General features: G+C 52.0%; 1 protein-coding gene across 1 annotated transcript in view; it reads left to right on the forward strand.

Annotated features, from left to right (window-relative positions):
* The window catches only part of SMARCAL1 (SWI/SNF related, matrix associated, actin dependent regulator of chromatin, subfamily a like 1), an 83,428-nt gene that overhangs the window by 15,989 nt on the left and 53,621 nt on the right, over window positions 1–13,818 (forward strand). Inside the window, exons 7-9 of the mRNA XM_056111981.1 lie at window positions 6,002–6,182; window positions 8,075–8,225; window positions 11,292–11,456. Coding sequence (XP_055967956.1) covers window positions 6,002–6,182; window positions 8,075–8,225; window positions 11,292–11,456 — 497 coding nt within the window. The remainder of the gene's footprint in view (window positions 1–6,001; window positions 6,183–8,074; window positions 8,226–11,291; window positions 11,457–13,818) is intronic.

Genomic DNA, 13,818 nt, shown 5'->3' on the forward strand with positions numbered 1-13,818 from the left:
TCGAGTGTGGTTTTTGGCTTCTGGGGCGCTGTTGGAGCAGGTGGTGGGCTCTCCTGCTTGACGTGTTTAAGGCTCTCTCCCTCTCTCTGCTGTGGCAACGCACTGCTTGTGTAGGGAAGAGGAGATGAGGCAGTTTCTTCAGCAGCCTCATCCAAGCCCACTCAGGTGACAGCTTTTCCTGACTGGGTCACTACTCCCGTCAAAATGAGTCCATTCCATAAGCCCCCAAGCAAGGAGGCTTTACTTTAATTTGTGAGTGAATTATGTTTCTTTTTTAAAAACTACATCAAAGGATGTATAAGCACATCATCACCACATCCACAATAAGTTTTTAAAGAAAATTATCTCCCATGTATGGGATATAAATAAATGTTTAGTAGCACTGTAGCACTGTCCTCCTGTTGTTCATCATTTTGCTTGACTGGGCCCAGTAACGTCTCCATTGTGAGACTTGTTACTGTGTTTGGCATATCGAATATGTCATGGGTAGCTTGCCAGGCTTTGCTGTGTGGGCAAGATACTCTCGGTAGCTGCCGTGCTCTTCGAGAGGGGCGGAAGAATCGAACTCCAGTCGGCTGGATTGGCCGTGTGCAAGGCAAATGCCCTACCCACTGTGCCATCACTCCAGCCCAAATGTTTAGTAAGGGGGGTAGGGGGTGGGAAAGAATGAGTCCATTCCAGTCAGATTCCTGGGACCTCTGAAACCTCTCCTTCATCAGAGGAGTCCTCCGAGGGAGGATTCTGTGCATATTGGAAATCTCAGGGGAGCTCACAAGGCCTCGAGTCACTCAAGTGGGTGCGACTTGAGCTGGCCTCTAAGAATAGGCTCTGGGTTTGCTTCTAGAACCGAGTGATCCTCAAAGGAAGGAGTGTCTCAGATGCAGAAGCCCAGGAGCGGGCACTTAAAAACGTTTTGATGAGCATCTTGGAAGCTGGCCAAGAAAGGGATATCTGCAGAGATAGGACCACAAGGGAAAGCCTTGGGCTGGTTGTTTTGTCCTCTCTGCTACACCTACACCTGGGAGGGACAGTAAATGTGAGTTTGCCTAGGAAAGGGAGTATGGTCATGTCTCAGCCTTCGGGTCCCGAACGCCAGGCTGTCATGCATCTTCGGGCTGTCATAGTCCTACAGAGGATAGTCACTGGTGCGTCTTGGCATTTCTTCAACCTGGCCACCTGAGGGCCTGCTAACCACCCCCCCCAGCCCCCTTGGAACTACTTAGGCCAGGAGAGACATAGTCTAGTCAAGGAAGCTCTGAGTCATTGGCCTTCAGCCCCCCTTGGTTCAACAAAACAGGGAAAAGTTGGGTTCCTTCTCCTTTAATCTTCTGATATGACCTGTGATGTCGCATCAAGTAGGTCATGCATGCTGGATCCTGTCTGTTCTCTCAGTCAGTAAAGGGATTCTTTAATCCAGCTCTATGCTGCTGACAGATGAAATATAAGGAAAGATCATCTGCTCCCAACTAGCAGGTGACGTTCTCACTGGCTGTGATCATCAGCAATCATGGACCGATGCAGATGACTGATTTGGTCTGGGACCCTCTGGCCCAAATCCTGCTGCGGTTTGGAGCTTGTGATTCAGAGCAGACCAAGACTGAATGTTTGATGAGAAACAGTAATGAGTTTTTCCCCTTCTCACCTCCTCATCTTTCAGAACAACATCGAGACAGAAATTTGTTTGTGCTACAGGCGTACTGTTATGGCACAGCCAAAAGCAAGATACTTAAACGTTGGTAGCTAAGTGTAATTTTGAGAAACCTTGACATGTAACTTATGTGCCATTAAAGCATTATAAAAAAGGTTCCAGGTATTTTGTGGGCCGCAGACTCCTTGAAAAAATCTGATAAGAATTGAAGTCGGAAAGAGAGTACAGCAGGTCAGGCGCTTGCCTTGCACCCGACGGGCTCTGGTCTAGTCCCTGGCATCCCACATGTTCCCCTGAGCACCACCAGGAATAATTTCTGAGTGCAGAACCAGGAGTAACCCCTGAGAATTGCTGGGTGTGACCAAAAAAGCAAAAAATAAATAAGTAAAATCACTTATCGATTTGCTCGAGCGGGCCCAGTAGCGTCTCCATCATGAGATTTGTTGTTACTGTGTTTGGCATATTGAATACATCACGGGTAGCTTGCCAGGCTTTGCCGTGCAGGCAAGATACTCTCAGTAGCTTGCTGGGCTCTTTGAGAGGGGCGGAGGAATCGAACCCGGCTGGGCTGGGCCGGCTGCGCACAAGGCGAACCCCTTACCACTGTGCTATCACTCCAGCCCTTAAAAAAAAAAAAAAAAGAGTCTTCTGCACATCAACATGCAGCCATGCAATGAGAGGGTCAGTTTTTGGTTTTATGATGAGCTGGGAGAGTGAACCTGGAAACACACCTGGGCCAGCCATGTGCAAGGCAAACATCCTACCTACTGTTCTATTGCTTCTGAGTAGAGGACTCTTTTTTTTTTTTTCAATTTTATTTCGCCTGCACAGCAAAGCCTGGCAAGCTCCCCGTGACATATTCAATATGCCAAACACAGTAACAAGTCTCACGATGGAGACGTTACTGGACCCGCTCGAGCAAACCGATGAACAATGGGAGGACAGTGACAGTGACAGTGAATTTTATTTTATTTTTATAAAGTCGTTCACAACAATTTATTACATTCACTATTCCAGCACCAATCCCCAGCACCATTACACCTTCCCAGAACCATTATTTTGAAGACTCTTAAGAGCTTCCCTTCGCTCCCTTTCCTAAGTGACTGGAGGCCTTTTGTTCGCTCTGAAACAGGCACAAGACCTGTTTTCCCTTGACTGTCACAGTCCGGAAGGGCCCTGCCTCCCCCCTCAGCGGATCTTGTCTCCTCAGCTACTATTTGGAAACAGTAATATCCCAGTGGCTCTGGGACCTCCTGCCAGAAAAAAGCAGCACAGATGCAACTCACTTTCCTGCCTAGCACCAGTACAGTGCCAGGATGAGTGGCAGGCACTGACCATGGATGGACCCTTGCTCAGAAATGCGCCTCCTCCCCACCCATCCCCCATTGGGTGCGATTTGGGAGACTGGAGTTGGTAGGAAGCCGGGCGGCTGTGCTTGACTGGCTAGCTGTCGTGCTTTTAAAGGACCACGTTCTCATACCCGGCAGATCACCAACTAGCCCTTCACTCCCGTGAGGTATTTGAGTGCTGAAAATCAGTAGGAGTAAGATGGAATTGAGTGCTGGGAGCACCTGTGCTCAGTCTCCCCAAGATTTGCAGGAATCCACGTGCTTCCGTTTAATTCTGGATGCATGGCACATTTTTCTGCACCAGCATTGGCTCTGCCTTCCTATGAAAGCACCGGCTTTACCTTGATTTCCACCTTGGGTGATTCTGTTCACGTAGATTCTGTTTCCAGAAATGACCCGTGCATGTATTTCGTAAGGGCTGGGAATGGGGTTAAAAATATACTGCCTGTGGTGCTAAAGCAATAGTACAGCAGGTAGGGCCGACCTGGGTTCAATACCGGCATCCCATATGGTCCCCCGTACACCGCCAGGAGTAATTCCTGAGTGCAGAGCCAGGAGTAGCCCCTGAGCATTGCTGGGTATGACTATCACACACACACACACACACACACACACACACACACACACACACGTTGCTGGGGCTGGAGTTCAGCTGGTAGGGCATTTGCCTTGCATGTGGCTGACCCGGGTTCAATACCCAGCATCCCATATGGTCCCCCGAGCACCACCAGGGGTAATTCCTGAGTGCAAAGCCAGGAGTAATCCCTGTGCATTGCTGGGTGTGACCCAAAGAGAAAAAGAAAAAAAAAATACTGCCAACACAGAAGGTGGCTCCATGCATAGCTCAGCCTCTGTATTCACATCTGCATTTGCTATAGTTGCCAGTTGATGGTTGTAGACAGTTTGTGAAAAGTTTGTAAGTTTTGTTTTTTTTTAAGAAGACACAGGACTGTGTGAAATAATAGAGCTAACAGCTTCAGAGTTTCGAATCCTATTGGGCAGAAGTGAAATTCACATAATTAGTCTCTTTGGCTCCCTTGACTGAAGTCCTGAGGACAATTACCCCCTTGGTGAATCACCGTGCCGCGTATCCCAGAGTGCTCTTGGAAAGCAAAAGTTAAAGAGCAATTGGCGGTCTGTTTACAAATGGTGATATTTCTAGTTAGATCTTTCAGAGGATGATGATACGAGGGAAGAACATCTTGGAGACAGAGGGCCCTTACAAGCAAAACTGTAATTAGTAGTTAGTTCTGTGATGGGCATCCCTCCGTGTGTCATCTCTGACTTAACAAGAATTTAACTTGTCTTCTCTCACCCTTTGAATTGAGCATTTTGTTTGCTCTTTTCTGGTTTGTTCCTTTTCTGGTTTCTCTGTAAAATGATGGCTATTCCTTTTCCTTTTAAAATGAGGTTGAGGCTAAATTCTTTCCAAAAAAAATGAAATCAACGGACGCATTTTATTTGCTTTTATTTCCACGTAGATGCCAAGGATCTTACGTTTTTCTCACTTGAGTGAATAGCTCCATTTCCTCTTTTCTTGTGCAGGGGTCTAGAAGCAGCTCACCTGGAAGGAGAGTAAAGACCCCCGAACTTAAGCCTTAATTGGGAGGAGTGAGAGTAGTGGACCCTCCTAGGAACAGTTTTGGCTCGAAACTTAGCAGAAGTTTTGTTTTGTTGTTTTTGGGGCAAAAGGCCAGCTAGAAAATATCTTAGGCTCTGTGGGCTGTGCCGTTTCTTCCAACTGTTCAGCGCTGCCACTGTAGAGTGAAAGCAACCATAGCCAATCCATAAACAAATTGGCATGGCAGGGCGCCCACAAAGCTCCGTTTATAAAAACGGGCATTTACCAAAAAAAAAAAATCGCCTTTGCTTGCCAACATCTGCTTTGGGGCCTGTGGGTCACCTCCAGAGTAGTGGATTTTCTCCCTGCTTCACTGCCGTCAGAAACTATGGCTTTCTTCCAGACACACACACACACACACACACACACACACATACACGTACACACACGTACTTCTCTCCTCCACCCCCACCCCGTGGCCTTTGTAGGGGCCCTGCCATCTGTTTGATCTTCCCTAGGGACGCCCAACAGCTTCCCTGAGCAGAAGACAATGTCTTCTCGTAATTGACTGCTACTTAGTTCTCTGACTTTTCAAACATCAAAACCGAAAGAGAAGATAAAAAGAATTAGTACATGGGGTTGGAGAAATAGCCCAGTGGGTAGGGCATTTGCCTCGCACGCGGCTGACCCGGGTTCGATTCCTAGCATCCCATATGGTCCCCTGAGTACTGCCAGGAGTAATTCCTGAGTGCAGAGCCAGGTGTAACCCCTGTGCATTGCCAGGTGTGATCCAAAAAGAAAAAAAAAAAAGGTGAATAAAAGTAAATTAAAAAAAAAAAGAATTAGTACAAGACCGGAGAGATAGTACAGCTGGCAGGGTGCTTGCCTTGCGTGCAACAGACCCGGGTTCAATATCCGGCATCTCATATGGTTCCTCCTCACCCCCCCCCCCCCCCATACACACACACACACAGCTCTCAGGAGTAATTCCTGAGGGCAGAGCCACTGCCTGGGGTTGGCCTGAAAATAAAGGGGGCGGGGAGGGGGGGAATCTATGTCTAAGTCTCACTTTTTGTGTGTTCTTTTATGAGGACTGTGAGTTTGTTTGTATTAGAGTGGGACTACTCCCATCATCTTCCCATGACTTGAGGCTCAGAATCCAGGCATAACACTTGGCAGTTCTGTCCAGTTCTTTTTGAGTGTGGTCCAGGAATCCAAGTCCATATGACTGACTGCCCTCACCCCTTGCAGAAGTCACAGGCCAGGGAGGGAAAACTAGTTCTCGGGGTTGAGTCTTTGTCACAGGAAGTGCCTCTCCATTTCCTCTCTAGTTGCTTCTTTCAGAGACGATGGCCGGCACTGAGCTTGGTCTTCCCAACCCCATTCTCTTTCCTTCGCTCTCTCGGCCCGAAGACTCCTGACTTAGGCCTCTGTTGCTTGTAGTTGAACAAGCACGCCTCGTTCCCCAAGTTCTGCTGGAGCCTCTGCCCAACACGCTGCTCCAGGCTTTCGCCTCTCAGCTGAAGAAGACATGCGTGGAAGTCGACATTCCTGAGGCGGACCTTTCTGGAGTGGACACCAAGCTTGTGTCCAGCCTGCTGCCTTTCCAGAGAGTTGGAGTCAAGTAGGTCCCTGATCTCTCTTCACGTGCTCAGATCTTTTCCTTTCCTTCCCCTCCCCTCCCCTCCCGTCCCCTCCCCTCCCCTCCCCTCCCCTTCCCTTCCCTTTCTTCCCTTTTTGGGTCATACCCGGCGATGCTCAGGGGTTCCTCCTGACTCATGCATTCAGGAATTACTCCTGGTGGTACTCAAGGGACCATAAGGGATGCTGGAAATCGAACCCAGCTCGGCCACATGCAGGCAAATGCCTTACCTGCTATCGCGCTGGCCCCAAACCAGTAATATTTTGGCCCTCGCTCTCCTCTTTGTCGGGGGGGTCTTTTCGGCTTGTCATCGACTGACCAGGTGACTCCCGCCCGTCTTTGTGAGTGTTTGTCTGTGTGACTTTTCTCCTTCCTGTGGCACTCTTATGGTAAGAGAAGCACTTCCCTGCCCCGGGACGGGGTCCCAGCCTGGGTCCAAGGGGTATCAGGCTCCTCAGCTCGGGTTGCTGCACCTCAGGACCTGGAAGCCTCAGTCAGGACTTGGGGGACCCTGGAGCTACTGGCAGCTCGAGCACTTGGCTGAGGTTGAGCTTCCCACTTTAGGAAATATCCTCGCTTTGGTCTTCTTCCCCTGGTGCCTCTCCCCCGGTGTGTCCATCTATGCTAGCCCTTCCATCCATTCTCTCAGGCTTCTCCCATCATCCTTGCTCCTCAGAGGGCCATACTTGAACCCCACCAGCTCTCTCCTGTGCCCCCCACTCACTGAAAGCAGATGTCTCCCATGGACACTCGCTCCCTTGGCCTCCTCCACCTGGTTATCAGGCAGCCCTCCTCCCTGCTTTTTTTTTTTTTTTAATGAGTTACTGTGAGATACAGGCTGGAGCAATGGCACAGCAGGCAGGGCGTTTGCCTTGCACGTGGCCATCCTGGGTTCGATTCCTCCGTCCCTCTCGGAGAGCCCGGCAAGCTACCAAGAGTATCTCCCTCACACTGCAAAGCCTGGCAAGCTACCGTGATGTATTCCATATGCCAAAAACAGTAACAACAAGTCTTGAACAACGGAGGACAGTGCTACAGTGCTACCGAAAGATACAGTTACAGATTTACAAGCTTACATGGTTACCTTTTGGTCATACAGTGTTCCAGTATGCATCCCTCCACCTGTGCCCATTCTCCATCACCAATGTTTCCAGTATCCCCCCCCCCCCCCGCCACCCCTACCTTTTCCCACCCCCACCTCTGTGGCAGGCACATTCCCTCTTACTCTCTCTCTCCTTCTGGGTGTAATGGTTTGCAGTATAGCTACTCAGCGGCCATCATGTTCGGTCCATAGTCTACTTTCAGCACACATCTCCCATCCTGAGCAAGCCCCCCCACCCATCATTTACTTAGTGTTTCCTTCTGTATCCCAGCTGCCTTTTCCCCCCAGTACATGAGATTAGCTTTCAAGCCATGGAGCGATCCTTTTGGTCCTTATCTCTACAATGCTTAGGTGTTAGTCTCCTATTCTGTTACTTTATATTGCACAAATGAATGCAGTCATTCTATGTCTGTCCCTCTCTTTCTGACTCATTTCACTTAGCAGGATACTCTCCATGTCTATCCACTTGTATGCAAATTTCATGATTTCCTCTTTTCTACCAGCTGCATAGTATTCCATTTTGTAGATGTACCAAAGTTTCTTTAACCAGTCATGTGTTCTAGGGCACTCGGGTTTTTTTTTTTTTCAGAGCTCTCTGCCTTTTGACTGCCCTCTCTGGCCTCTCTTTGTCAGGGTCCTGCCCGGCTCTTTCTCTGTGGGGGAACTGGTCCCTGTGGGCAGGGCCTGAGCTGTCCAGCATGGCAATGGCGGCAGCTTGACCTTGGGCCCCCTGGGGAAGCACGCCGCCCTCCTCACCCCTGGCCACTTTCAGTTTCGCCATAGCCAAGGGAGGCCGCCTGCTCCTGGCTGACGACATGGGCCTGGGCAAGACCATCCAGGCCCTGTGCATCGCCGCCTATTACCGGAAGGAGTGGCCGCTGCTGGTGGTGGTTCCGTCTTCCGTGCGCTTCACCTGGAAGCAGGTCAGTGACTGCACCCAGGGAGGTGGCCGTGATGGCATTGACAGCCAGGGGCCATCTGACCCTCTGACCCTCTCGGCTATTGGCAAGATGAGATGAGAGCCTGGCTCCAGCTTGGGGCTTTCTGAGATAGAACCAGATCGTGCCTTTAGGGGGGAGTCAGCCGAGGGGTTACCCCCGAGCTCAGACTCAACGTAGACCAACCTGAGGGCCTGCCGACCCCTCAGCCCCATCACCCTTCCACCTCGGAATAGTTTCCTCCTTCATTTCCGTGAGCCCCACAGGGAACCTTGATACATGTCAACCCCACAGAAGAGGAGAGAACCAGTATTAAAGGGGGGTTAACTGCATCGCCCGTGACCCCAGGATACAGGAAGGAGAGAGAGGGGGGAAAAATTGACAGAGGCTAGAGCAATAGCACAGTGGGTAGAACGTTTGCCTTGCATTCAGCTGACCCAGGTTCGATTCCTAGCATTCCACATGGTTCCCCCGAGCACCGCCAGGAGTAGTTCCTGAGTACAGAGCCAGGAGTGAAAAAAAAGAAAAGAAATTAGCAAAGTAGCAAGAAGCAGTGAAGAGGAGTAACCAGGGGCGGGGCTGAAGAGCCCCAGGTTCCTGAGTGGTGACACACAGGGGCCTAGGTAGAGATCCGAACCATAGAGTCCACAACACAGGAAGCGGGAGACCCACACCATAGCAGCCGGGCCCCCCGGGAGTTGGTGCAGCTGGGACCTGGGATCGGTCCCCAGCATCCCATAGGGTTCCCCTGAGCACCACTCGGAGTGATTCCTGAGTGCGGAGTCAGGAGTAGGCCCTGAGCACAGCGGGTGTGGCCCCAAAACCAAAATATAAAACAAAGTGCCCCAGGCCGCTACCATCAAAATTTAAATGTGCTTATCAAAGGAAGCAGGCTAGGTGGGAGGGAAACTGGGGACACTGGTGGAGGGAAGTTGACACTGGCGGTGGGGACTGGTGTTGGGACACTGTGTGCCTGAAACTCAGCTGTGGAGAAGTTTGTAAGTCACCATGCTGAGAGAGAGAGAGAGAGAGAGAGAGAGAGAGAGAGAGAGAGAGAGAGAGAGAGAGAGAGAAGAGGGGGATGGGAGAGAGAGAGAGAGAGGAAAGAGGGGGATGGGAGGGGGAGAGAGAGAGGAGGGGAAGGAGAGAAAGAGAGGAAGCAGGAGGGAGAGAGAGAGGAGATGGAGAGGAGAGGGAGGAAGGGGGAGGGAGGGAGGAAAACTAAATTGAGAAGGAGAAGCCTTCCAGGGCCAGGGCCTACTTGAGGCCTTACTTCAGAGCCCACACAGGCCCTTGCATCCTCTGGAGCAGAGGCGTGCACTCCTCCTAGGCTCAGTGCCCCCCTCCTCAACGCCTCTCCCCCACCCCAGAAATCTGCTCTCCTTAAGGAGCAAATGAAAAGAGGAAAAGAGTGTTTCCCATCCCCAGGGCTGCAGCCGCCCCCCTCCCCACTCTAGGGGAAACTCAGCTCTCCAAGGTGGCGTGGACAGAATGGTCCCTATCCAGCAGGGGCTTGGGGGCCTATAAAGAACCAGGCATGACACAGTGTCGCCATCCACCTTGAGGCTCAACCCCCTCCCCATCCTCCCCCCCCACCTATCCAGGCCTCTGAGCGGCTCCGTGAAAAGACGGAACCCATGTCAGCAAACCCAGAGCAGGAGGAAGCCCAGGTTCCTTGTCTGTGGCCTGTCCTGCTCTGTGCTGCCCCTGGGCAGCCGGCGGCTCCCTCACGCCTGGCTTCTTCCCGAACCCCTGGGCGCTGCCTTCCAAAGAGGCAGCTCTGCCTATGCCCACAACGTGCCCCTTCCAGCTGCAGAGAGGCCGAGCTGTAGGGGCCGTGTCAGAGCAGCACCTCATCCTTGTCCTGTCCTTTGCGCTCTAAAGGTTACCGGGGCCTGGAAAAGCACAGCACCCACTCTGTGCTGTAGGGCCCCACGAATTCTATATATATATTTTCATAAAAGTAGTTCACAGGGGCTAGAGTGATAGCACAGCAGGTAGGGCGTTTGCCTTGCATGTGGCTGACCCGGGCTCGATTCCCAGCATCCCATAGGGTCCCCCGAGCACCGCCAGGAGTAATTCCTGAGTGCATGAGCCAGGAATAACCCCTGTGCATTGCCGGGTGTGACCCAAAAAGCAAAAAAAAAAAAAAAAAAAAAGTAGCTCACAATAGTTCATTACAGATAATATTCAAACACCAATCCCACCACCGAGCAACTTCCCACCACAATAAGAGGGAAGTGTGTGAGGGTTGTTGTGTTTCATTCTGGAGTTATTTAAGCCCGAGTAAGAGAGAATACAAGCCAGTGTGTGAGAAACCAAACAAATGTGTGATACTTTTGATAAGTAAGTGAGGTAGAGCATAAGAGATCGCGGCTGCGTGCTCCCGGGAAATTCTGCAGTGCTCTCTTCTGGGAGCTTTAGTTCATTGTCTCTCAGACTTGGCCATTGATGAGATTACATGGTGCAGGGGGGGAGGGGAGTAGCTTGTGGGTGTGACTGCCAAGCTACTGGAAAACTGGGGGGTTGGGGGGAGGAGGCCCAGTCCCAATCTGAGCGAGCCCCATGAATGCTAGGGTGGAGTCCAGGCTCAAGGCTGAGACAACCCCCCGCCTGCCCACTCCCCCCACCCCCGCCACCGATATCTGGAGAGGACCGCCCAGGGGCCCACGCACCAGCCCTGGGTCCCTCCGTCAGTTCCAGATGGCCGGCTGCAGCCCCGAAAGAGAATCTGTGGTTTTGTAGAAAATGAAAAAAGGTACTTCCGTGGTTGCTCTGGCTGCAGCCGGTGGGCCAGGTTCTGCTTGAAGCCCCTCTCGGAGCCGCCGCCTGTCCCCGCTGAAATGCTGTCTGGTTAGAGCCCCGGGGCCAAGTCTGCAAGCCGGCACAGGGGCCCCACTGGCACCTGTGCTTAACAGAGGAAGGAAGCTGGTGGCAAGTGAGAGCAGGCGGAGGGGGACCTTGAGGGATCCAGATGGGGGTTTTTCGGGCCGGCCGGGGTTCCCAGACCGGTTGGTGACTGTGCGGCCGGCTCTCTCCCCTCACCCCCAGGCCTTCCTCCGGTGGCTACCATCCCTGAGTGAGGACAGCATCAACGTCGTGGTGAGCGGGAAGGACCGGTTGGCTGCTGGCCTGGTCAGCATCGTCAGTTTTGACCTTCTGAGCAAGGTGGAGAAGCAGCTGAAAACTGCATCGTCTTTTAAAGTCGTCATCATTGTAAGTGACTCCGGCCAAGGGCCCTCACACTGGGCCCTCCCTCCTCCAGAAACTCTCGGGAACTTTCCCATCCCATCCCCAGCAGCCTCACTTGGGTTTCTGGGAGAACAGACATCCCCCTGCATTTGGTCAGGGAACTGGCTGTTGATTCCTCTGCATGGGCAGTTCTCAGCCCTGGCTACACCTTAGAATCTTTCTGGGGGGCTTTTGTGGGGAAGTGGAAAACCCCCCTGAGATTTACTAGTTCCCAGCCAGCAGTTTATACAGCGGGTAGGGTGTTTGCCTTGCACACAACCAACCTGGGTTCGGTTCCTCCGCCCTCTTGGAGAGCCCGGCAAGCTACCGAGAGTATCTCACCTGCATGGCAGAGCCTTGGAAGCTCCCCCTGGCATATTTGATATGCCAAAAACAGTAACAACAAGTCTTACAATGGAGATGTTACTGGTGCCCGCTCAAGCAAATCGATGAACAACAGGACGACAGTGCTACAGTACTACAGTGCTACAGTTCCCTGGCATAGGGCTGCGGGGGAGGGTTCAGGAGCAGGCTCCTGCTTCATCCTCTGCAGCCCAGCTGGACATCTGGGTGTGATTTCATCTTCCAGCCAACACAAAGATGGAAGATGGCCCTGCCCTGCACAAAATGCTTTTTTCTTTTTTTTTTTTAACTGTCCTAGGGCTGTGTGTGTTTGTGTGTGTGTGTGTTGATAGCATTTTAATTTTCATTTTGTGTTGCCTCCTACAAATAGCACGTGATTGGGAGTTTTGTTTTGCCTCAGTCTTAAATGCCTTTTCTCCCTTCCTGGCATCGCTGCCCTGCAGTGGTGGTGGTGGTGGTGGTGGTGGTGGTGGTGGTGGTGGTAATAGTCTCAGGGAGTCGCGTGCTTGGTTGTGGTGTGCTGGACGCAGCCCTCTGGCCCCCCCCCCCCCCCTCATTAGGATGGCACTGCCTATGGCCACACTCAGCCATGTGGGCAATGTCCAAGATTGAGCCACTTGGGCCTCAGTGCAGGTGCTCTCCCACTTAGCATTTTGCGTTTTTTTTTTTTTTTTTTGGTTTATTTGGGCAATTTGTTGCCCCACCCTGCAGCTTGGGGCTACTCCTGGCTTGGTGCTCGCTCCCGACAGTGGTGGGGCTGGAGCCCAGGCCTCCCATCAGCATAGCTCGTCCTCCGGATTGTTGAGCTGTCACCCCAATGCTAACTGTTCCTTTGAGGAAGCCTTTCAGGCCAGGGAGATAGTACAGTGGGTAAGACACTTTCCTCACCCACAGCAAAGCTGGGCTTAGTCCCCAGCACTGCCTTGTATGGCCCAAGCCCCTCCTGCATTGAGGTGGGGACTCCAATGGGTTCCGAGAGGACAGGGATTAAAGCCCTTGCGCTGCATGCGACGGACCCCAGTTTGATTCCCTGACCCTGCCTCTGTTCCCCCGAGCATCACAGGGTGTACAGCTCTGGAGAACCCCAAGCACTTTGCCGGGGTGGCCCAGGGTGTCCTTGAACTCCAGGACCTGAGTAGCATCCTCAGGCCCCTGCATTGAACCACCATCCTGGTTGGCTGAGAATTGCTGGTGGGACCTCCTGGGCCTTCCCCTGAGTACCACTTGGGAATCGCCCCCCTCCCAAAATAAAAAGAATTAAAATAAAGAGGACTTTAGTAGCGGGGCCTGCTCCCAGAGGTGGCGGCCACTTCCGTTCCTGCATTTCCTTGTCCCAAGTCCCGGAGCTTCCCAAGGAAGTCCAGCCACCTCGGTTCTATCCGCCCACCAGAGTTCGGTTTATTCAAACAGCCCTGGGAAACAGGGTGCCATCCCTGCCTGTCTGCCCCTGCCTCAACCCCAGCCCGGGTAGCCACTGACATTCAGAGAATTTCCAATGGAAGTTTATCACTGGGTTTTTTTGGAGCCAAACAGACCCAGTTCTTCCAGATACATGTAGTTCCTTATTCTTGATTCAAGCTTGTGAACTTAAAAATCCAGCCGTACTTTTATCCTCTTAAATAATAGGATCCTCGGGGGCTGGAGCGATAGCACAGCGGGTAGGGCGTTTGCCTTGCACACGGCTGACCCAGGTTCGATTCCCAGCAACTCATATAGTCCCCTGAGCACTGCCAGGAGTAATTCCTGAGTGCCTGAGCCAGGAGTAGCCCTGGTGCATCACCAGGTGTGACCCCCAAAAAGAAAAAAAATAGAATCCTCTCTGGACAGTGCCCCCCTCTCCCCCTGCAAAAAAAAAAAAAATATTTGGCTCAAAATGGGGATATGCTTCTCATCTAGAGAGGAAGGAAGGAAAGAGTTTCTGGGAGGCCTGGGAAGGCCCGCAGAGGTCACTGCAGCCTCCACCCCACGTCTTGGTTTCCTAGCA

The sequence above is a fragment of the Sorex fumeus genome, unplaced genomic scaffold (genome assembly GCF_029834395.1).
Source record: "Sorex fumeus unplaced genomic scaffold, SorFum_2.1 ptg000014l, whole genome shotgun sequence".
Lineage (NCBI taxonomy): Eukaryota > Metazoa > Chordata > Mammalia > Eulipotyphla > Soricidae > Sorex > Sorex fumeus.